Source organism: Amblyraja radiata, chromosome 21 (assembly GCF_010909765.2).
Source record: "Amblyraja radiata isolate CabotCenter1 chromosome 21, sAmbRad1.1.pri, whole genome shotgun sequence".
NCBI classification, from domain to species: Eukaryota; Metazoa; Chordata; class Chondrichthyes; order Rajiformes; family Rajidae; genus Amblyraja; species Amblyraja radiata.
In genome coordinates, this window is record NC_045976.1 from 9,171,488 (window position 1) to 9,197,301 (window position 25,814).

Consider the following 25,814-nt stretch of genomic DNA (forward strand, 5'->3'; position numbering starts at 1 on the left):
ATGGAGGGCACTGTATAGAAACGCGTACACACAAAAAAACAAACCGTGATGTCTAAAATAATCTGGAGACGTTGAACATTATTGTTCTGCGCCATGTAAACATTTTGGTGTCTTGTGCTCTCAAATCACCCATGAGCGACAAGAGCAGTGGTGTACTTTAACTGGCCTTTCCACCTAAAATGGCTCCGTCACTAATGAGCTGAGTACAGCTGAGCAGGGTCAGGTTACACTCAGATGTAAACAAAGTACTGACGCACACTGCAGTCACTGTTACAGTCCAAGGATTTCATGAGCTAAAGCTGGCGTAGGTGGGCTGGGGGAACTGGAAAGAAATGCAAAATGTGTGACTGTTATTTGGAAGACATATTTTTGATTGATTGAAAGACGCAGCATGGAAACGGGCCCTTTGGCCCACCGAGTCCACGCCGACCATCGATCAACAGTTCACAACAGATCCAAGTTATCCCACTTTCGCATTCACTTCCTAAACACAATGGGTCATTTACAGAGGTCAATCGACCTACAAGGCCTCATGCTTTTGGGATGTGGGAGCAAACTTGAGCACGCGCAGGATACCCACACAGTCGCAGGGAGAATGTGCAAACTCCACAAAGACAGCACCCGAGATCAGGAGCGAACCTGGGTCTCTGGCGCAGGTGAGGTAACAGCTCTACCAGCTGTGCCATTGTGCCGCCTTAATTTCCTGACTATATGATCCACATTTAAAATTGGGCTTGATAAAGTGACACTTAAACATAGCAAAATTGAAGCCAGTTGTATTACAAGGATAGACCCAAAAAGCTGGAATAACTTCAGTCTGAAGAAGGGTCTCGACCCGAAACATCAACCATTCTTTCTCTCCAGAGATGCTGCCTGTCCCGCTGAGTTACTCCAGCATTTTGTGTCTATCTTTAAACCAGTTTAAACCAGCATCTGCAGTTCCTTCCCACACGTATTAAAGGGATACTCGTGGCATGGATATAAAATTGAGAGACAGTGTTATTTTGCAGAAAAGGGAAGTGATAATCCACATTTCAGCATTTGGAACCACTTCCCTTTCTGACTCAGTGATAGGGGATAGTATTATTCGGGGGGTAGATAAGGTTCTCTGCGGCCAGCAGAACATGTCCCGAAGGCTGTGTTGCCTACCCGGTGCTAGGGTTAAGGATATCTCTGCGATGCTGGAGAGAAATTTGCAGAGGGAGGGGGAGGATCCAGTGGTCGTGGTCCATGTGGGGACCAATGACATAGGAAGGACGAGGAAGGAGGATCTGCTGAAGGAGTTTGAGCAGTTAGGGAATAAATTAAAAAGCAGAACCTCGAGGGTACTGATCTCCGGATTGCTACCTGAGCCACGGGCCAAATCGGCGAGGGTACGTAAAATTAAAAAGCTAAATGCGTGGCTCAAAGACTGGTGTGGGAATAATGGGTTTGGTTTCTTGGGCCACTGGCACCAGTACTGGGACAGGGGGAATCTGTTCTGTAAGGACGGACTTCACCTGAACGGTGCTGGGACTGGGGTCCTGGCAAATCATATAACTAGGGCAGTAGAGAGGTCTTTAAACTAAGTAGCGGGGGGGAGGTATCAAGGGGGGTAATAACGGCAGGGGTAGAGGAAATAGAGCAGGGTATCAGTGGGGAAGCGGAAAGTCAAAATGTGACAGGAGACAGAATGTGTGAAGATAAAGCTCTAGATGTAAAAGGGGCAAAAACGGAAAGGAAGGGTAGTAAAAATCATCTGAAAGTGCTTTATCTAAATGCACGGAGTATTCGTAATAAGATAAATGAATTAACGGTGCAATTAAGTATATATAGTTATGATATCGTGGCCATTACGGAGACATGGCTGCAAGGGGATCAGGACTGGGAGTTAAATATAGAGGGGTACTCGACAATTAGGAAAGATAGACAGGAAAGAAAGGGAGGAGGGGTGGCCCTTTTAATAAGGGAGGGAATAACGGCAATAGAGAGGAAGGATATTGCGTTGAAGGATCAGGATAGTGAAACAGCTTGGGTACAGATAGAGAATAACAAGGGGAAAAAAACACTAGTGGGTGTAATTTATAGACCTCCAAATAGCTGTGACGCTGTTAGTCAGAACATAAATCTGCAAATAGTTGACGCATGTAAAAAGGGAACTGCTGTAATCATGGGGGACTTCAATTTTCATATTAATTGGGCAAACCAAACTGGGCAGGGTAGACTAGAGGAAGAGTTTATAGAATGTATTAGAGACGGGTTCCTAGAACAGTATGTCACAGAACCGACAAGGGGGGAGGCAATCTTGGATCTGGTCCTGTGTAATGAAGCAGGATTAATTAAAAATGTCATAGTTAGGGACTCGTTGGGAACAAGTGACCACAATATGGTCGAATTCCATATTCAAATAGAAGGGGAGCAGGTTGAAACTCAGGCTAGGGTGCTTAGTCTAAATAAGGGGGATTATGAAGGTATGAGGACTGAGCTGATCAAAGTTGACTGGGATAGCAGACTCATGAATAAGACGGTACATGAGCAGTGGTGTACGTTTAAGGGTATACTGTATAACCTTCAAGAAAAATTTATTCCTATGAAGAAAAAAAGGGGTAAGGGTAAGAACAGTCAGCCATGGCTCAGTAAAACTATAAAGGATAGTATTCGGCTGAAGGCAAGGGCATATAAGGTAGCCAGAGATAGTGGGAGGGTAGAGGATTGGGAAGCATTTAAAGGTCAGCAAAAAATAACTAAGAGATTAATTAAGACGGGGAAAATAGACTATGAAAGGAATTTAGCGAACAACATAAAAACTAATAGTAAGAGTTTTTATAGCTATATAAAAAGAAAAAGGGTGGCTAAGGTGAACGTTGGTCCATTGGAGGGTGAGACTGGAGAGTTGTTGGTGGGGAACATGGAAATGGCAAAGGCATTAAACGAGTATTTTGTATCAGTCTTCACCATAGAAGACACAAAAAATATTCCAACGCTGGATAAACAGGGGGCGGTAGGAATGGAGGAGCTAAATACTATTAAGATCACCAAGGAGGTGGTATTAGGGAAATTAATGAGACTGAAGGAGGATAAATCCCCTGGGCCTGATGGATTACATCCAAGGGTCTTGAGGGAGATAGCGGTGGGGATTGTGGATGCATTGGTGATAATTTTCCAAAACTCCCTGGAGGCAGGAACGGTCCCAGTGGATTGGAAAATGGCCAATGTAACACCTATATTTAAAAAAGGAAGTAAACAGAAGGCGGGTAACTATAGACCGGTTAGTCTAACATCGGTGGTGGGTAAAATGTTAGAGACAATTATTAAAGAAACACTAACGGGGCACTTGGATAAACATGACTTCATCGGACAGAACCAGCATGGTTTTGTGAAGGGGAAGTCCTGTTTAACGAATCTGCTCGAATTCTTTGAGGAAGTAACAACCCGGGTGGATAAAGGGGAACCGGTGGATGTGGTATACTTGGACTTCCAAAAGGCTTTTGACAAGGTGCCACATAAGAGACTATTGCTAAAAATAAAAAATTATGGGATTGGGGGTAATATATTAGCATGGGTAGAGGATTGGCTAACAAATAGGAAGCAGAGAGTGGGGATAAATGGTTCATACTCGGGATGGCAACCGGTAACTAGCGGGGTTCCGCAAGGGTCGGTGCTGGGACCCCAGTTGTTCACAATTTATATAAATGATTTGGAGGAGGGAACCAAGTGTAATATATCAAAATTTGCGGACGATACAAAAATGGGAGGAAAAGTAGGGGATGAGGAGGATAGGAAGAGTCTGCAAAAGGATATAGATAAGCTAGGTGAGTGGGCAACAACTTGGCAGATGAAATTTAATACTAATAAATGTGAAGTCATTCACTTTGGGAAAAAAAATGATAGGGCAAGTTATTTTCTAAATGAGGAGGAGCTGCGTTGTAATGCAACGCAAAGGGATCTAGGGGCATTAGTACATGAATCACTAAAAGTTAGTATGCAGGTGCAGCAAGCAATCAGGAAGGCCAATGGAGTTTTGGCCTTTATTGCTAGGGGGATTGAGTATAAAAACACGGAGGTCTTGCTGCAGCTGTACACAGTATTAGTGAGACCACATTTGGAATACTGTGTACAGTTCTGGGGTCCATACTTAAGAAAGGATGTACTAGCCCTGGAGGCAGTGCAGCGAAGGTTTACAAGATTAATTCCTGCAATGAGGGGATTGACATATGAGGAAAGGTTAAGTAGGCTGGAACTCTACTCTTTGGAGTTTAGAAGAATGAGAGGCGATCTCATTGAAACATATAAGATCGTGAGGGGCCTTGATCGGGTGGATGCACCGAGGATGTTCCCAATGATCGGGGAAACTAGAACTAGGGGACATAGTTGCAGAATAAGGGGGGGCTCTTTTAAAACTGAGATGAGGAAGAACTTCTTCACCCAGAGGGTGGTTAATTTATGGAATTCACTGCCCCAGGGAGCAGTGGAAGCAGAAACTTTAAATATATTTAAGACTAAAATAGATGTTTTTTTAGCTGCCAAGGGGATAAGGGGCTACGGGGAGAGGGCAGGGATATGGACCTAGGTATGGTTAGTATAGTAAGACCTGAGTGATCTCCTGGACAAGTGTCGATCGCCTGGATTGGGGTCGGAGAGGAATTTCCCGGATTTTTTTCCCGAATTGGACCTGGGTTTTTATCCGGTTTTTTGCCTCCCCCAGGAGATCACGAGGTTCTTGGGGTGGAGAGGGGTGATAGCGGTATAAAGGGGAGGGTAGTGTCTTGTGTTCTGTGTCTTGTGTCTACTGTTTGTGGGTAAGTGTGTCTGTTTAGTGTTCAGCCATGAGCGAATGGCGGTGCGGGCTCGACGGACCTGGTGGTCTACTCTCGCGCCTACTTTCTATGTTTCTATTCTTGGGCATTTTAGCTATAAATCCAAATTCCACAATCCCCGTGGAAATTGAAATTGGAGAGCACATTGAAGCGTACAATAGATCAGATTTCTAGAGGATGTGGAACGACTGTTGAAATGGACACAGGCATAAACAGATGTCTAACATGTTGAAAGTGGTTCATTTTGCCAGGAAGGCTAAATTAACCACATGTTTGGAAAATAATGTGCAAGGTCAGCATGATTTGTTGTCTCATGCTCACAGTTCTTTGCTCGCAAAGGGAAAAGTTGAGAAGTTGGTTATAAATAGAAGCAAGCATGATTTGGGTTCATGAATACTTCTATACACTGCTCATGCCTTTATAAACTGAAGCAGAGAATGCAAAAGCAAAGAAGCAACACTACATTTTTATATTAACATAGAGAGTCACCAGCATTAAACAAGTCCTTTAGGTCACGCAGTAAATGCCAACCATTACGCACCTATTTACACTGGTAACATTTTATTCTCCCCAATTCCCAGCCCCTTCTCAGTTTCTACCATGCACAGACACAGCGTGAGCAATTTACAGTCAATAACTAAGCTACCAGGCCTGCAGGGAGGCGAAGAAACCAGAAAGCTGCCGTTATCACAGGGAGACCTCCACAAAGACAACGTTATAATCACTGTAGCTCTACAAGTTGCACCATTGTAGGGGAATCGAGGACCAGAGGACATAGGTTCAAGGTGAAGGGGAAACGATTTAATAGGAATCTGAGGAGTAACTTTTTCACACAAAGGGTGGTGTGTGTATGTAACAAGCTGCCAAATGAGGTCGTCGAGGGTGGGACTATCCCAATGTTTAAGAAACAGACAGGTATATGGATAGGACAAGTTTGGAGGGATATGGACCAAATGCAGGCAAGTGAGGCTAATGTAGCTGGGACATGTTGGCCGGTGGGGGCAAGTTGGGCCGAAGGGCCTGTTTCCACACTGTATCACTCTATGACATTGTGCCTCTAATCTAGGCTTCTGCCGGGGGATTGTTTTCACAGTTCTGGACACTGCTCTTCGAGCCGGTTCTGAAAGCAGAGAGAGAGTGCATAAATGATTTAAAGTGCTGGAGTAATCCAGCGGGTCAGGCAACATCTCTGTAGAACATGGGTAAGCAACGTCACCTATCCACGTTCTCTCTGAGTTACTCCAGCACTTTGTGTCCTTTTATGTAAACCAGCATCTCCAGTCCCTTGTTTCTATAAAAAGGATTTAGTCAATTGACATATATGCTGTAGGAATTCAGCCGTGGGTGAATTCAAAATTCAAAGAAGAAATGTTCCCAATTGTGAATGCTTTTAATAGTAAAACATGAGGGGGAAATCAGTGCACTGGGGTAGGTTTATTGGTGTCACGTGTGTGATGTACAGTGAAAAGATTTGTTTTGCATGATATCCAAAGAGATCAGATATACCATACATTAATACAATCAAATTCTTGATAAGTACAGGTGTCATAGGTTATTGGGAGAAGGCAGGAGAATGGGGTTAGGATCGAGAGATAGATCAGCCATGATTGAATGGTTGAGTAGACTAGATGGGCCTAATTCTACTCCTGTCACATATGACCTTAAGTCAGACTCAAGTACAATAGATAGAGCAATGAAGATGATACAGATACAGGGGCTCCTGTGTGTGTGTGTTGTACACAGAATTCATTGCATTTGCACACCTGGACTAACCTAGTGGGAAGTGGAAGAGCTGGTGAGGACAAGACTAGTGACAACATCAGCCCTCAGTCAGCCGGTAGTCACCCTCACTGCCCAGATGTCGATACGAACCACCTAATTTATTTTGCAGCAGCAGCTTGCCATCGCCAGCAAGGCAGCGTTTTATTGCACATTCCTCACTTCAGATGCCGATGAGCCACCTCTTGTCAGCCACTGCAGTCCTTCTAGTTTCAGTACGCCCATGGTGCTGTTCAGTAGAGCATCACAGGGTGATGGAGCAACAGCAATATATCTCCAAGGCAGAGTGGTGCGCAAACATGGAGGGGAACTCATACACAGTGGTGTTTCCATGCCCATGCTGCTCCTGTGCAAGGTGACTCCCAAACCTGCAACCACTATCATCCAAAAGGACATGTGAGAATACCTCCCCCTGATAGAGCTGCTGTCTCACAGAGCTATAGACCTGAGTTCGATCCAGACCTCGGGTGCTGATTGTGTGGAGTTTGCACATTCTCCCTGTGATCACGTGGGTTTCCTCCTGGTGTTCCGGTTTCCTCCCACGTCGCAAAGACGTACAGCTTTTGTAGATGAATTGACCTCTGTAAATTGCCCTTGGTGCAGGGAGTGGATAAACAAATTGGATTACATAATAATAATAATAATGGATGGGATTTATATAGCGCCTTTCTAATACTCAAGGCGCTTTACATCGCATTATTCATTCACTCCTCAGTCACACTCGGTGGTGGTAAGCTACTTCTGTAGCCACAGCTGCCCTGGGGCAGACTGACGGAAGCGTGGCTGCCAATCTGCGCCTACGGCCCCTCCGACCACCACCAATCACTCACACACATTCACACACAGGCAAAGGTGGGTGAAGTGTCTTGCCCAAGGACACAACGACAGTATGCACTCCAAGCGGGATTCGAACCGGCTACCTTCCGGTTGCCAGCCGAACACTTAGCCCATTGTGCCATCTGTCATCCCTAATAGAACTCGTGTGAATGGGTGATCGATGGTTGAGGTAGACTCAGTGGGCCGAAGGGCCTGTTTCCAAGCTGCACCTTTCATTCAACCAATCTATGGTTCAATTGTGTAGCTTTGTGTAGATTTTGTGGAAGAATACGTTATAGAAAACATTCCTTCTGCAATTTGCAATCCTTTACCTGTTTATGCTGAATATAATTAATTGTTGCTTTTCCATCTTGGTATAAAGTTTCTGCGGAGAATGAAGAACAACTCCAGTTTACTTTGGAACTCTGCACGGATTCACATTCCAATCCGTCGGCTGTCATTTTCTCTCCCAGTAAGACTGCAGGTAATACATTGTGTGGCCCCTTTTTAGTAAAAATCTCAATCGTATCTCTTGCATGTTGTAGACCCACAATATAATTTTGCAATATTGTATTTCACTCTAGTGACATTAGAAACTACTCTTGAATTATTGCAACATTATGCAACAAATTGGGGTGGAACCCTCTCCAAGACAGACGTTTGACCTGTTTTTACAAAATGTTAAATGGTCAGCTCGACATAGACTACAAGACCTACACCACACCCAAACCAATTAGGAGCAGACGAGGGCATTCGATCCAATTTGTGATCCCAGCTACAAAGACAGATGTATACAGCAATTCGTTCTTCCCCCGCACAATTAAAGCATGGAATAATCTCCACCCAACTATAGTTACCCAACCAGATGCAACTAAATTTAAAGTAGCTATTTCTTCCCAATAACCCTTTCTGGCTTAAGCCCTCCCTTCACCACCTCCAGTTTAAATTCCATTTGGAATATTTTGGAGGACCAAGAAACCAAGAAACAGTAATGGGCAATTAGAATTTCAGTCCAGGTCCAGGTCCCGGTCCTGCTGTTTAGAATAGAAACCTGGAAAGGCGAGGAGGGAATTTTTCCTCTCTGCAATTAAGTGTTCATTCTGGCAGTGATGCCCATAGATTGTAACATGCAACATCCTTTTCTTTGAAGATGCAAATTAATTGAGCATTGAACAGTGTCGCACTGGGCCGGGCCCATCGACCCAACAATGTTTGTGCCGAACATGATGCCAAGATAAACGAACCTCATCTGCCTGCACGTGATCTATATCCCTCCATTCCCTGCATATCCGTGTGCCCACCTAAAAGCCTTTTAAATGTCACTATCGTGTCTGCTTCCACCGAATACCACCCTTTATGTGTAAAGAAAAACCTGCCCTGCACATCTCCTTTGATCTTAGAGCGGCACGGTGGCGCAGCAGTAGATGCCAGAGACCCGGGTCCGATCTTGACTACGGGTGGTGTCTGCACAGAGTTTTTACGTTCTCCCCGTGACCACGAGGGTTTTCCCCGGGTGCTCCAGTTTCCTCTCACACTCCAGACAGATAGGTTTGCAAGTTAATTTGGTTTTGGTTTAAAAAACAATTGTGAATTGTGCTGAGTGTGTAGGATAGTGCAGTGTATGTGGATCGCTGTTCGACGTGGACTCGGTGGGTCGAAGGGCCAGTTACCACTGAGTGTCTCTAAACTAAACTGAGAATCTTTGCCCCTCTCATCTTAAAGCTATGTGTTCTCGTCTTTGATATTTCCACCCTGGAGAAAAAAGTTCTGACTGTCAGCCCTGTCTCTGCCCGCAATTGCTTAGTACTTTTATTTATCATTTATGTGACTGAAAAACCCAAACAAGATTCTGAAATTGAATTGCAGCATGTAGGAATTTCAACCAGATTCTTTGCCATTAGCGCTTTTAGATTCTGTGATGGGAACATAATGTGCTTATTCTTCAAACAGCACTGCAGGGAAACTGAAGGTGTTATCTGAAGGTCATCCTTCAAAACTCCTAGGGGGGGGGGGGGGTCTCCCCGTGACCTGCATGGGTTTTCTCCGGGTGCTCCAGTTTCCTCCCACACTCCAAAGACATACTGGTTTGTAAGGTAATCTGCTTTGGTAAAATGTTAAATTGTCCCAAGTGTGTGTAGGATAGTGTTAGTGTGCAGGGATCGCTGGTCAGCGCAGATTCGGTGGGCCGAAAGGCTTGTTTCCGTGCTGTATTTCTAAGCTAAACTAACCTGAAGACAGCATGACCACACTCTCTTAGTGCCAAGATACTGGGTGTGTTCTACAAGTGATGACCTTCCTCATGCCCCACCTACATGAACTCTTGCGTTGTGTACTTCTGACACTGCCTCTTCCAACACTCATACCATTTCTCCTCTCTCCCTCCTTGGTATTAACATCTACTTGTGCTGGAATATCCCAACCTCGCTGAACTCCCTGCTGGAACTTAACTCTTTGCTAATCTCTACTCTCCCCTCATACAACCTGATTGCTGATTTTCCACCTCCAAAGAGAGGACAATCGATACAGTTATTGTCCCTCCACATTTTTTCCACACTGGCCCACACTAGGCTGCACCTTAATTTCCAGGCGAAAAAAGGGCTTCATTTAGGGATGCATTTCTGCTTGCCAGATGCATCAGTGGCGCATTATTGATCTGCATTAATGTAAGCAGGTATGCAGCTTTCAGTTCTAAATTTGCATTCTAAATAATATTGAATATGGCGACACAATATTCAGTCTAGGAACGACACCTGTCCCATTCCTGCCTGACTCACTGGTTCCTCCTGTACTTTTATGTTTCACTGAATGTCGAATATCCTTTCAGCTACGTAACTGTCCAACCCGCCACTGCAAACGTCATCAGCCATTTAAAAACCTCTTAATTTGTGTACATCATGTTGTTCTATGAGATTTGAAACTGCAGGGGTGGTGGTGGAGGCAGATATGACAGTGGCATTTAAGTGACCTGTGGATAGGCTCATGGATATGCCTGGAGTGGACGAATATGGATTATGTGCAGGCAGATATGAGTTGGTCTTGGCATCGTGTTCACGCAGACATTGTGGACCCAAGATCCGCTGTTCCTGTGGTGTACTTGTATATTCTATCATGAGAAGACATCCTTGGCATCTTTTTGTCCTGTTTAATCCTTTGGTTTCATTAACAGGGGAAGCAATATAAAAACATTATTTAGGATATGGCATAAGGAAATAGTAATGTAGGCCCTAATTTAATGTGTGTTTACCTGATATTTATTTCCTATGATGTATTTTGGTCTTGGACTGGGCTTGGATTTTGGTTATCCCATATTCATTCACAAAATCATCTTCTTAGGCATTTCGGAAAGTGGCAATTTGCAGGCAATCTGTCCCGCTGTACAAAGAGGTAAGTGAACCGGGCTTTTAAAATTAGCTGTAAGAAAGGGATCTTTTGTTCTCTTTTCATGACCTTTTATGCAGTGATGATTGGCTGGTCAGAGGTACATTGCAATGGGCGATAGTTGTCATCCATTTTCCTTTTTTTTCTTTTCTGTGTGTGTTTTAGCCACCTCAGTTGATTACAGTTCCTTTGCAGACAGATGCAGCAGCTGGATAGAGTTCATTAAGCAGAAAGCTCAGACCATAAGGCGTGGATCAATTAAAACAAGTAGGCGAACGTTACAGTCTATCATGGTGATAATAATCTGAGACATGCCTATGATCTCCATTGGTGAAGGATGGACTATCCTACCCAGCAATGGCAAAGCAAATCAATGGCTCACGCAATCTGAGTGTGAAAGCTGCATCTTTGTGTAGAGAATGTCTAACAGAAATTGGTTACCTTCGGACTCTTTTTAACCTTGAGATGAACACTATTTTTCAAAACCGCATTCTGCTAAAAAAAAAAAGCAACATCTTTCACACTCTCAGTCGAAATTTCCTTTCAGCAACAAAATGTGTTCCTTGATTTATTTTTGTATCGAGGAATCGCCAAATGCAGCCATCGCTATTAAAATGCTCCTTTTTGGGGGGAGGGGGGGTGGATATGAACTGCTCTTGTTTGAAGGAATGCCACTGCCTTTGAAACGTCCCCTTCCAGCTGTTTATGCCTCTTTTTGTGCATGTTCTGCATGATCACCTACTCTTTAATGCAGCTCATGCCTGCGCCATCACTGAGCTTCAGATGCTGAATATACCAGTGCAGCTGAACAGTCTTGATTTAAACAATAAAGCACTCAATCATCTAAACAACTTTAGTCTTTCAATACTAATTACATTCTACTTTTTTTCCCCCCCCCCTCCCTTTTTCCACCTTTGTAGTTGCTTCACTTGACAAAGCAAGCCCACTGGCAGAAGCTCTCACACACCATCGCTCACCGATATCATGCACCACCTCCACAGTCACTGTCGTGGAGATGACCCCTCTCTCTTTCGTTCCCGGTGCAAAAATAACCAAATATCTTGGAATCATCAACATGTTCTTCATTCGGGAAACCACGTCACTGCGCGAGGTGAGCAACTAGTCCGTGGTCGGGAATCCGCGGGCGGCAGCGAGTGGAGCCACTTCCTCACAGCGCCGGAGACGCTGTGAGGTTCGACCCTGACCTCGGGCGCTGTCTGTGTGTGGAGTTTACACATTCTCCCTGCAACCACATAGAATTGGCACATACTGTGACCACATTGGGGTTTGTTCGAGTGCTCTGGTTTCCACCCACATCCCAATGAAGTGCTGGTTTGTAGGTTAATTGGCTTCTGTGAATTGTCCCCAGTGTGTAGGGAGTAACGAGTCTGAACGAGTGATCGATGGTCAAACAGGTGATCGGCGGGGCGAAGGGCCTGCTTCCTGTGCTGTATCTCTACACTAAACTGCAGAGAGATTAGCGTGATCTCAAACTTTACATGTTTAAAATTAATCCATTTGTCTTGTAAAATGAGGGGGAGCTACTAATTAAAACAACCTTTACTTTTATATTGTGCGTGAAATTAATAGCAACAAATTACCTGTATTTGGCATAAGGATGGGATTCGCATATGTACATTTTATATCTTTTGATCTTTAACTGAATGTGGAAAAAAGATAACACCCCTCTATCATTGATGCTTTCAATGCATACAGCAACGATCACTTTCAAAGTGCTTTATTGGACTGAAGCTATAAGGTGCACTATAAATGGCTTGGGTTTTTGTGTTGTTTTGATCCATGAGATAAAAGAGATTAGACTGTAATAAATTGCTATTCATTTTGGGAAGGCAAATCAGCTATAAATAGCAAACTGTTCATTTAGGAATAGTCTAGAGATACAAGGAAACGTGCTCTTCAGTCCACTGAGTCCACGCCGTCCATCGATCACGCATTACCTCAGTTTTATGTTATCCTACTTTCTCATCCACTCACTACACATTGGGGGCAACTTAACAGAGATAAGTTGACTGACAAACCTGCACTACTTTGGGATGTGGGAGGAAACCGGAGCACCCGGAGAAAACGCACGCGGTCACAGGGAGAACGTGCAAACTCCACTCAGACGGCACCCATGGTCAGGATCGAACCCCGGGTCTCTGACACTGAGACAGCGGCTCTACCAGCTGCGCCACTGTTCTTGCATTATGATCTTAGTATTAGTAGAAGAGTTGGCTTTTGTGAAGTGACTGACACTTCTTGACGTGCAAGGTAATATGCCTCAATCAATTTATTTACTTTAGCAATGGTCAAGTATTTACAGTACTGAAGATTACTTAAGTCTGAGGAAAACTGTATAGGATAAAGGCATGCTGATAGGTTAACTGATACTTGAAAAACTATACATTATTTATGTTGTGTATTGGTATGTGGAATGTTTAAAGTAATTTAACTGTACCTACAGAAAAAAATATCTGGTAGACCAAAGAAAGAACCAAAGTTCTCCTGCAACCATCTTTCCCCTCAGATGCCTATTGAATTTTGCCCATCATCTTAAACCCATGTCTGGTTCTTGATGCCCCTATCCTGGGTGAAAGACTCCATGCATTCACCCTATTTATTCCCCTCATGATTTTATACACTCTATAAGATCAATATTTGTTTTCATTTGACAAAGTGAGCTGAACCTCTTTCCTTTAGAATGTGTAGGAAAGAACTGCAGATGCTGGTGTACACTGAAGATAGGCACAAAATGCTGGAGTAACTCAGCGGGTCAGCCAGCATCTCTGGAGAAAAAGAAGAGGTGACGTTTCAGGTTGAGACCCTTCTTCAGACCTTCAGATTCCTAAAGAATGAAGAAAGGTCTCGACCTGAAACGTCACCTATTCTTTTTCTCCAGAGATGCTGCCTGCCCCGCTGAGTTACTCCAGCATTTTGTGTCTGCCTTTAGAATTATGTCTGCAGTTAATGTGGCTGCTTTTGGCAACTTCAGACAACAATAACATATTTATGTTGCTCCTTTTCAATGTAGGAAAATGTTGCACAGTTATTTGCTGGATGTGATGAAGGGGAGAGATGAATGGAGGTACACATGAAGTTAGGAGGATGGGGAGTTGCATGTAGTATACAGATGGATGAATATGATAGATAAGTGGAAGCAGTTGGACAAATAGGTACAGAAATAGGTTAGCACACAACAAAAGCTTCTCACTGTCCCTCAATACACGTGACAATAAACTAAACTGAAACTGAGGCCGAGAAATGGCAACTGGAGTTTAATCCAAGCAATTGTAGGGTGTTCCACTTTAGGAAGTAAAATGTATGGGGGAAAGTATACAGTTAATGGCAAGACCCTTATCAGAATCAATTTCCAGAGGGATCTTGGGGTCCAGGTCCATTGTTTCTTGTAAGCGGCAACACAAGTAAATAATGTGGTATAGAAGGTGCATGGTGCGCCTGCCTCCAGTGGTCTGGCCATTTGAGTATTGGTCATCATGCAGCTTGATAGAACTATGGTTTGGCCGCATTTTTAGTATTACAGTGCCCTCCATAATGTTTGGAACAAAGACCCATCATTTATCTATTTGCCTCTGTACTCCACAATTTGAGATTTGTAATAGAAAAAAAATCAATTTAATAAATTTTAATAAAGGCCATTTTTATACATTTTGGTTTCACCATGTAGAAATTACAGCAGTGTTTATACATAGTCCCCCCATTTCAGGGCACCATAATGTTTGGGACACAGCAATGTCATGTAAATGAAAGTAGTCATGTTTAGTATATTGTTGCATATCCTTTGCATGCAATGACTGCTTGAAGTCTGCGATTCATGGACATCACCAGTTGCTGGGTGTCTTCTCTGGTGATGCTCTGCCAGGCCTGTATTGTAGTCATCTTTAGCTTATGCTTGTTTTGGGGGCTAGTCCCCTTCAGTTTTCTCTTCAGCATATAAAAGGCATGCTCAATTGGGTTCAGATCAGGTAATTGACTTGGGCACTCAAGAATTTACCATTTTTTATCTTTGTTGCTTTAGAAGTATGTTTAGGATCATTGTCTTGCTGTAGAATGAACCGCCAGCCAATGAGTTTTTAGGCTTTTGTTTGAACTTGAGCAGATGTGTCTATATACTTCAGAATTCATTATGCTACTACCATCAGCAGTTGTGTCATCAATGAAGATAAGTGAGCCAGTACCTTCAGCAGCCATACATGCCCAGGCCATAACACCCCCACCACCGTGTTTCACAGATGAGGTGGTATGCTTTGCATCTTGGGCAGTTCCTTCTCTCCTCTCCTGCTCTTGCCATCACTCTGATATGTTAATCGTTATCTCATCTGTCCACAAGACCTTTTTCCAGAACTATGGTTGCTGTTTTAAGTACTTCTTGGCAAACTGTAACCTGGCCATCCTATTTTTGCAGCTAACCAGTGGTTTGCATCTTGCAGTGTAGCCTCTGTATTTCTGTTCATGAAGTCTTCTGTGGACAGTGGTCATTGACAAATCCTCTCCTGAAGAATGTTTCAGGTGTTTGGTGATTTTTCTTTATTATAGAGAGAATTCTTCTGTCATCAGCTGTGGAGGTCTTCCTTGGCCTGCCAGTCCCTTTGCGATTAGTAAGCTCACCAGTGCTCTCTTTCTTCTTAATGAAGTTCCAAACTGTAGATTTTGGTAAGCCTAAGGTTTGGCTGATGTCTCTAACAGTTTTATTCTTGTTTCTTAATCTCATAATGGCTTGTTTGACCTTTCATTGGGACAACTTTGGTCCTCATGTTGATAAACAGCAATAAAAGTTTCCAAAGGTGATGGAAAGACTGGAGGAAAGAATATGTGCTGAGAGCTCTCTTATACCTGCATTAAGGAGGCAATTAAACACACCTGAGCAATTACAAACACCTGTGAAGTCATGTGTCCCAAACATTATGGTGCCCTGAAATGGGGGTCTATGTATAAACACAGCTGTAATTTATACATGGTGAAACCAAAATGTATAAAAATACACTTTAATAAAATCTGACAATGTGCACTTTAACCACATGTGATTTTTTTTTTCCTATTATAAATCTCAAATTGTGGAGTACAGAGACAAATATTTTTTTTTAATCCCAAACAAATCTTTGTCCCAAACATTATGGAGGGCACTATACGTGCAGTTCTGGTTGCCCCATTGCAGGGATTTTGTGGAGGCTTTGGTGCGGGTGCAGAATGCTACCTCGATTAAGGGGTATTAGCTGCAAGGAGACGTTGAACAGACTTGGATTGCTTCCTCCGAGCACCAGAAGTTGAGGGGAATCCTGATGGAAGAATATTATGAAAGGCATAGAGTAGACAGTCAGAATCTCTTTCCCAAGATGTAAATGTCAAGGACGAAAGAGCATAGTTTAAGGTGAGAGGGGCAAAGTGTAAAGGAGTTATGTGGGGCACGTTTGTTATTTTTGCACTGTGTTGAATGCCTGGAACACACTGCCAGGGATAGTGGTGGAGATAAATACGATAGTGGTGTTGAAGAGGCTGTTAGATAGGCACATGGAAATGAATCATGCAGGCAGAGGAGATTATTTTATCATGGCATCAGGTTTCGCACTATGGACTGAAGGGCCTGTTGCTATCCTGTACAAGTATTTTTGTTCAGTGAATATAAATAAATGAATTATGTATTTAGATATAGTGATATGATTAAGGTCCCTTGGTTCTAAACCTTTGAGCAACCATTTATTTGCAGTTTTGAACAGTATCCATCAGACCCAAGGAAATAATGTGCTATTTAACAGGTCCCCGGGACATTGCTGAGCCTTAATGAGATGATATTACATGTTGTGGAGAAGGCAATATTGGCAGAAACCCAGCAGCAAATTTTCTATTCTGTTTATGAAAGACACTCAGTGGAATGAGTGTATTTTCTCTCAAATTGTACATTTTGCACATCTTCAGGTTATGACATCTCTTTTGCATGTCAGCTGGCAACAGCGATAAGTTTCATGCCTGCAGCCCATTTACAAAATAAAATTCCGATGGGACTCAACCAAATAAAAACATTAGCAGACATGACAGGATACAGGATTGGCTTCATGGTAGGAAGCAGAGGGAAGTGTTGGAACGCTGTTTTTAAAATGTAGGCCTCAGGGGTCGGTGCTGGGCCCCTTGCCGTTTGTCATCTACATCAACGATTTGGATGAGCATGTACAAGGCATCATGAGTGAGTTTAGATATGACTGAAATTGACAATTTAAATAGAAGGTTATCAAGAATTACAGCAAGATCTTCAACAGGTGGGCCTCGGAATGGCAGTGTGAGATGTTGTATTTTGCAAAGTGAAATCAGGCCACGACCTTGATGGTGAACGGTAGGGCTCTGGGGAGAGTTGCAGAGCAGAGGGATCTAGGAGTGCAGGTAAATAGTTCCCGGCAAGTGCCATTCACAGGTAGATAGGAAAGTGAAGAAGGCTTTTGTCATGTTAGTCTTCATCAGTTAGGGAATTGAGTATAGAAGCTGGGATATTATGAGGTCATAAGTAATAGGAGTAAAATTAGGCCATTCGGTCCAACATGTCTACTCCGCCATTCAATCATGGCTGATCTATCGCTCCCTCCTACCCCATTCTCCTGCCTTCTCCCCATAACCTCTGACACCTGTACTAATCAAGAATCTGTCTATCTCTGCCTTTAAAATATCCACTGATATTACAGTTATACAAGACATCGGAGTACTGTGTTCTCGATGTTGCCAGAACTCAGCCTTGAGTTATAGGGAGAGGTTGGGTCGGCTAGGACTTTGGTCATTGGAGTGCAGAAAGCTGAGGGGTGATCTTTATAGACGCGTATAAAATAATGAGGGGAATAGATACAATTAATGTTTTTTTCTGTCAGAGTAATCAAGAACTCAAAGGCACATTGGTTTAAGGTGAGAGGGAGAGGATTTAATAGGAACCTGAGGGGTAACTTTTTCAAACAGAGGGTGGTCGGTATATTGAACGAGCTGCCAGAGGAGGTAGTTGAGTTAGGTACAATGGCAGCATTTAAAATACATTTAGACAGGGACATGGATAGGAAGGTTGACAGAGATCTGAGCTAAACATGGGATTAGCTGAGATGGGGCATGTGGATCAGCATGAACAAGTTGGGCCGAAGGGTCTATTTCTATTCCCTGATTCTGACTGAAAGATAGATTGAAGAAGTGGATTTTGAGGATTGCAGTGAAGACTATGTTGGAAGAATTGAAAGAACCAAGACCATTTTTTAAACAATATTTAGAAAAACCTCAAATTTATATTTATCACTTGACGGTGCTTTTGCTGATTATGAGAGTGTGTGGTAAACTTGAAAGTAATTACTTGGAGAACATTAGGCTTTTTCTTTCCAGTCTGCGTTTAAATTCAGCTTGGATTGTTTTGTCTTGCGTGAAATGAGTTTAGAAAGTAAATATGTACCTCTTTGGTACTACGAAGCTCAAATGTGTAGCTGGCTAGTCCACATTCCTGTCCTCAGCTGAGCTTCGACAGAAACACCTGCAAACAGATCATGAAAGCTGTTTGCTGCATGGTGCTTAATAACTGATCATGGCATTGGAATGCAAGATGCTGAGGGATGATCTTTAGAGATTAAATGTACACCCATTGGTGACTGAAGTGCAATTACATGTTGGATAGCAGGAAATGGGTCAACCAATCTGCATTCTCCCCAAAGTACAAGTAACAGTGTGATAAAGATCAGGTTGTGGTTTATTGTCACATGTGTCGAGGTACAGTGAAATGCATTGTCTTGCATGCCATCTAAAATTAGATCAAGCTGTACATAAATACAGTCGATTCAGGATTCAAGAGAGTTTATTGTCATGTGTCCCAGATAGGACAATGAAATTCTTGCTTTGCTTCAGCACAACAGAATATAGTAGGCATAAATATAGAACAGAACAAATCAGTGTGACCATATACCAATGAATATATATATATATATACACACACATAAATAACAGATAAAGTGCAATGTGCTATTTAACGATCAGAGTTTTTTTTTAGTTTGATAGCCTGATGGCTGTGGGGAAGCAGCTATTCCTGACCCTGGTTCTTGCAGATTTCAGGCTCCTGTACCTTCTTCCCGAAGGCAGCGGGGAGATGAGTGAGTGGCCAGGATGGTATGGGTCTTTGATGATGCTGGCAGCCTTATTGAGGCAACGACTGCGATAGTGGGGAGGTCAAAGCCGATGATGTACTGGGCAGTGTTTACAACTTTTTGCAGTCTTTTACGCTCCTGGGCGCTCAAGTTGCCGTACAAAGCCACGCTGCAACCAGTCAGCATGCTCACAAATACAATAGATAGAGCAAAAGGGAAGATTCAGAATGCCGAATATAGTTTTCAGCACTGTAGTGCACAAGTTCCATTTACAAAGCCCAATGTCCCCTATGGGGTAGCGCTGAATCAGACAGTATCCCGGCTTATAGAAAGACCGTTCAGAAGCCTGATAACATGGGAAGAAGCTGCTCCTGAGTCTGGTGGTGCACGCTTTCAAGCTTCTGTATCTTCTGCCTGACGTGGAGAAGAAGGAATGACCGGGCTGGGACAATTCTTTGATTACGTTGGCTGCTTTTCGAAGGCAGCGTGAAGTGTAGATAGTGTCAGTGAAGTTAGTCTGGTCTACATGATGGACTGGGCGACATCCACAAGTGTGCAATTTCATGCGGTCTTGAGCAGAGCGGTTCCCAAATCAAGCCTTGAGGCAACCCAACAGTATTTGGGTTTCAGTGCTCAGTATTCTATAAGGCAATTTGTTTCAGTAATATTAATTGAATTTCAATGCAATATGAGCTTGTATATTCTTATCGTTCTATTCTGACCGCTTGCAAGTTCAGTGAGGACATGGATGGGACCTGAGGTTAATTTTTGACTTGAGATGACAATCCCTCTGTGGGTGCTTTACTGAAGGAGTGCAGCTCTGAAATGTCAAACATGGTCTTCATTTAATAGAATCTGACCGAGAAATAAACTCTCAACCTTCAGATCTGGAGACTAGAATGGCTTGAGTGTTTTGTTTAGTTTATATTAGATTAGAGATACAGCTTGGAAACAGGCTCTTCAGCCCACCGAGTCCACACTAACCAGCAATCTCCCGTACACCAGTTCTATCCTACACAGTAGAACAATTTACAGAGGCCAATTAACCTACATACCTGTATGTCTTTGGGATGTGGGAGGAAACCGGAGCACCTGGATAAAACCCAACACGGTCACAGGGAGAACTTACAAACTCCAAGCAGACGGCACCCATAGTCAGGATCGAACCCGGATCTCTGGCACTGTAATGCAGTAACTCTACCGCTGGCATCACTGTGCAATCCCAAGTTGCACCAAAAGGCAAATATATGTTCAAGCAACATTTTCAATGTAACATCAAAGGATCACCAGGGTTTCTGCTGGGAACATGATTGACTCGTATGACAATTATGACTTTTAGAAGACATTTGAACACAGAGAGAGGAAGGGTTTAGAGGGCCAGGGGCCGAATGCCGGAAAATGGAACTAGCCCAATATGACATCTTGGACTGCATGGCTAAGTTGGCCACAGTCCTGTTTCCGTGGTGTATAGCATTGCCTCCGTGAGAACATTGGACTTTGTGCTACAATACTGAGAACTATGTTCAAGAAGGAACTGCAGATGCTGGAAAATTGAAGGCAGACAAAATTGCTGGAGAAACTCAGTGGGTGTGGCAGCATCTATGGAGTGAAGGAAATTGGCAATGTTTCGGGCCGAAACCCTTGTCTACAATGCTGAGAACTATATTCTGCACTCTGTACCTTCCCCTTTGCTCTTTCTATTGAACTTGGGTTTAAACTGATTTGTACTTACGTATGATATATCTGATCTGCCAGATAACATACAGACAAAGTTTCTCACGGTGCACATGACGATAATAAACCTAAACTTCTAGGATTCTACAACAACGTTTGGAGTGTAGTATGCAAAATTCTCCAACTGCACTACCTTAGCCAGAAGACTAAACAAAGTGGAATGATAAAGGGCCTGTCCCACTGTACGAGGTAATTCAAGAGTTCTCCCGAGTTTCCCCTGATTCGAACTGGGAGAATTATGGTAATAGCCGTTCGTAAGTACTCGGGACTCTCGTGGACATTTTTCACAGTGCTGAAAAATTTCACGAGTTACCGCGTTTCCCAAGTACCTGCCGTTAGCGTTACGAGCCGCTACGGGTCATCCACGAGCTCTGACGTAGCCGCTACGTACATTCTACTTGCTTACCACGAGTTTGATTTTTTTTTTAAACTCGGGAGAGCTCTTGAATTACCTCGTACAGTGGGACAGGCCCTTAACTTTTATCTCTCGGAATCATATAAAGTTGCATTGCATGGGATTTTACGCATTTCATGCATGAATAAAAAATATTTAACATTGAGCCTGTTTTAAACGCACAAAGGTAAAACACAAAAGGGCACAATGCGCTGGAGTAACTTAGCGGGTCAAGTAGCATCTCTGGAGAACATGGATTGGTCACATTTTTGGGTCGAAACCCTCCTTCAAACTATCTGAAGACCGATCTTGACTGACCTGCTGAGTTACTCCAGCATTTTCTGTCCTTTGGTGGATTAAGCAGCATCTGCAGTTCCTTGTTTCTACAAAGGTAAAACGACACCCAGTTTCACTTTATCAAGACATATTGTGGTGAAGAAGCATGAAATCAGTTTTATTTTTCTTTGGAAGTATTAGCGTGGTTAAGGGTTGCAAAGTTGACTTCCTTGTCCGAGAATATTGTTTAAAATTAAATGCTCTGGGTATTTTATTGAGCGTAGACCTAGTGCTGGAGTAACTCAGCAGGTCAGGCAGCATCTCTGGAGAAAAAGGATAAGTAACGTATTGGGTCGGGATCCTTCTTCAGACTGATACTGAGCCCCAACCTGAAACGACACCCTTCCTTTTTCTCCAGCGATGCTGCCTGACCCATTGAGGTACTCCAGCACTTTGTGTCTTTCTTCACTTAAAAACCCGCATCTGCAGTTCCTTTCTACATAATTTATTGAACAGTGGGCTTTGAAAGACGGCTATCTCTTAACACGTTACAAAAGTTTTTTTGTTTGTAAAATGTTTTCACTTCTCTCAGGAAGGAGGCGTTAGCGGGTTCCTTCATGCTTTTATTGCGGAGGTGTTTGCTATGGTGCGGGCCCATGTTGCCGCTCTGGGTGGAAACGCAGTCGTGTCTTACATCATGAAACAGTGTGTGTTTATGGAAAACGCCAACAAAAATCAGGTCAGTATTCCAAAAACCCATTTGTCTGTTATTTTATAGTCATCGTAAGCATTTCTTCCCATAATCATGAAACCCCAACAATCCATCCATGACAAATGCTGCTCTCTCTGATAGAACATGAAAACAGGCCCTCGGGTCCAACTGGCCCACGTCTCCCCAGATCCATATCAAAGCTTGTCCCATTTACCTTTGGGTGGCTCATGTCCTTCTAAACTTTCCCTATCCATGGATCTGTCCACATGGCATTTCAATATTTTTCCACATACAGTGTTGGCTGAAAGGCCTGTTCGTGTGCCAAACTCGTCTATGCCTTTGTAGAATTTGGGAGAATGAAAGATGGTTGGACTGAAAACAATTTAAAGGGCAGGCGGTTTTTTTCCCCATAATTATCCGGCCCGCAGACTTCCGTCATCTCCGGTACCTCCCGAGGCCTGCGGCGCCCAGGCGCGGTGACGCAAGGAGGCCTGTGCTGGCGGCCGCAATGGTCGGATGCGGCCAAGCGTCAAGCTCTGGCTGTATCGCATCCTGCGCAAAGCTGCTGGCACGGCTGCGCACCTTCTGTGTCTGGGCTTCACTGTCAGGATCGGGGTTGTCAATAGGCCGGTGTCGAGTGAGTGAGTATTTGAGGACAGAGCCAAGTCAATGGTCCGTAGGTGGGCTATGTTCGTGAGCGCCCGTTTACTGGGATCCTCGAAGGGGCGGGATCTATGTGAACATGTGATTTGATGCCTGCCATCCGGAGTGGGATCCATGTGTACACGTGATAGATGTGGCCCGCTATATTCTTCTTAAGTACTTGGAACTGAATGCTATAGTCCAAGCAAACCAGAAGTTTTCAGGTTGGGATTCTTCTTCAGGCTGATTACAAGCCAGATCGTTTAGTCATAGTGGTCGAGCAAGACAAACAGACACAGACCTTCGACCCAGCTCATCCATGCCAACCAAGTTAACCAAGGTAGTCTCTTGGCTGCTCTTGCCCCATATCCCTCAAACCTTTCATATCATAAAGTGATACAGCACAGACACAGGTCCCTCAGCCCAACTTGCCCATGCTGACCAACGTGCCCCATCTAAGCTAGTCCCATTTCCATATGTTCGGCCCATTTTCCCTCTGAGCCTTTCCTATTCATTTACCTGTTCAAGTGCCTTCCAGTAGTTTATTTCCCGCTCCCCCTTCAATCAATCTGAAGAAAGGTCCCGATCCAAAACTTCACTTAATCCATATTCTCCAGAGATGGTGGACACAAAAAAGCAGATCAGACAGCATCTCTGGAGAAAAGGAATACATGACATTTCAGGTCGAGACCCTTCTTCAGACTGGGAAAGGGAAAAGGGAACAAGATATAGACAGTAATATAAAGAGATATAAAACAAATGAATGAAAGATATGCAAAAAAGTAATGATGATAAAGGAAACAGGCCATTGGTAGCTATTAATGTAATCCAACATGTTGTGTCGTTGGTGTTATTTGGTGCTATTGCAAGTTAAAGTTTAGTTTCTGAAAAGCTTTTTGAATTATAAAGTGCATTCATTTAATAAAGCGGCATGAATATTTATTTATTTGCACAATGCTGAGTTTGTGTTCTCTCTTTCTCTTTCTCTCTTTCTCTCACCAGGCACAGTGCCTTGTCAATGTAAGTGGTGATGCTGTGAACTTCATCAAAGACTCCGATGTGGAATGTGCAACTGCACAGGCACAAGGAAGTGGTTCACAAACAGCCAACGGTGGCGGAGATGTTGTCACATGAACTGGTCCAGACTAATTACAGCTAAAGGTTCATGCACTTCAGGGACTTGAGACAATTTGTCTGCGTTTCAATCAGATCGACTGTAATCCCAACAAATGAAATGGACACAACCACAAACTACACATTGCATCCTCCAAATGGCCTGTATGATTTTGCATCTGTAGTCTTGTGGTATATATTTGGTTAACCACAACTTTAATTTTGCTTGTCCTTTCATGATCTGGAGCTTTAAATGAGAGGTTAACATTTTCTCACAATCTTAAGCTTTGAGGACATGCCACAGGAACTGGCAGAAATTAAGGTGATTTTTTTATTTTTCTCTCTCTGTCAGAAACAGATCTCCATCAACCTGTTCATTCAATTCCCGGTGTCAAGACCAAACTGGGAATTGTATGAAATTGAAAATGGTACTCCAGTGTACTTTAAGCCAATGTAAAACGGGATGTTTATTCAACGGACCTTTTATTTCTAGAGTAGAAGCCCACTTTCAGTGGAAACGAGGAGGAGGAGGGGGGGAATAAAATTGCCACAAAAACAAAACGCTAATAGCAACGTGAAGAGTTTTATGTCAGTATAAATCTGATGTGGCTTTTATCTGTATTCTTCTGTTAGAAGGTACAAGACATGCAAGAGATTTTCCTCAAAAGAAATTACAGGCTTCTTGGTTGCACGAAGATTGTGCAAGCAAGGAAATGTTGGGTTTAGGAAAACATCTGTAATTACTACAAACAAATGGAACTGTATAATTCTGCAATATGAAAAATGTATTTTTATAAATTCTCAAGTTTAGAATTGCAAGAAAATAGATGTATTTAAAATATTCATGTAAAATTGCAAATCCAGAGTATATAGTGGGCAAAGGATTGTTTTTATTTCAAATTTAGTCCATAATTAAAGACTTGAATGTACAGAACTCCTCCATCGTATGGGTCTCAAGAATTCACTTGCTTTGCATACCTGAAATGCATGAGAAAGAAAATTCACGGTTTAAACACATTTCACAGGTTATGATAAAACAAGGAAGAGCATGTAAGAAATAGTACTCGTAGCCCTTCTGAGAAATAAATGTTTAAAGAATATTTATAAAGTTTTTTTATCAATGCTGGTGGCCATATATGTTTTTAAGCCTTGTTTCATTGGGTACTGTGCTGGTGGGTACAATGTTTGCACTTTGTTATATATTTCAAAAAAAGTGTAAGATGTACAGAACATTCAAGCTGTTGCTCTGCTAAATGATGCTGCATCTGAATGGAGTCATTTCCAACATGTTTGTTGTTAATTCAACGTTATCTACCAAACCATATTTGGCATGTGGATCATAATGCAAGCCAGCAACTGTGGGCTTCAGTTTTCAAATAAATTGTTGCATCTCAACCACCTGTTGTCGCTGTTTTTATGTTTAAGAAGGAACTGCAGATGCTGCAAAATCGAAGGTACACAAAAATGCTGGAGAAACTCAGCGGGTGCAGCAGCATCTATGGAGCGAAGGAAATAGGCAACGTTTCGGGACGAAACGTTGCCTATTTCCTTCGCTCCATAGATGCTGCTGCACCCGCTGAGTTTCTCCAGCATTTTTGTGTACCGTAGCTGTTTTTAATCATTGGTGAACCAGAGTCCTGTGTGTCTGTCCATTGGCTTAGTAAAGGGCCTGTCCCACTTCCACGACCTAATTCACGACCTTTTTTATGCTACGACCTCGCGACGACCATGCTGCGAGTATGAGTCAAGGGCAAACTCGGCAGAGGTCATGAAAGTGGGACAGGCCCTTAAGGGATACTTTAGTGTGATGACTTAAAAGATCCCAGGAAGAATGGCTTATTCATTGTCCGGGGCATTTTGCCCCCTGCTTATTGTTGGCTGAGCACTACTCCCGACACACAAGGGGCAATTTTACTAAGGCCAATTAACCTACAAACATGCACAGCTTTGGGATGCGTGGGGAAACTGGAGTAGTAATTGGAGTAAAATAGTAATAGAGAAAGAAATGTATAACAAAGATCAGGGTATTTTGTGGGGCTGAGATAAGGTCTTGGGAAGGTATCGAT

At 43.1% G+C, this 25,814-nt stretch overlaps 1 protein-coding gene across 8 annotated transcripts in view; it reads left to right on the forward strand.

The window, feature by feature from the left end:
• c2cd5 (C2 calcium dependent domain containing 5) overlaps positions 1–25,143 on the forward strand; it is a 119,503-nt gene extending 94,360 nt beyond the window's left edge. For 4 of the 8 annotated variants that reach the window (XM_033039462.1, XM_033039464.1, XM_033039468.1 and 1 more), the window contains 6 exons: positions 7,774–7,875; positions 10,725–10,775; positions 10,935–11,036; positions 11,690–11,880; positions 21,874–22,020; positions 23,638–25,143. In XM_033039462.1, the coding sequence (XP_032895353.1) occupies positions 7,774–7,875; positions 10,725–10,775; positions 10,935–11,036; positions 11,690–11,880; positions 21,874–22,020; positions 23,638–23,769 (725 nt within the window). In that variant the 3' untranslated portion in view covers positions 23,770–25,143. The remainder of the gene's footprint in view (positions 1–7,773; positions 7,876–10,724; positions 10,776–10,934; positions 11,037–11,689; positions 11,881–21,873; positions 22,021–23,637) is intronic. The other 4 variants (XM_033039470.1, XM_033039465.1, XM_033039463.1 and 1 more) reach the window with 3 other exon arrangements.
• Positions 25,144–25,814: the final 671 nt, after the last annotated feature.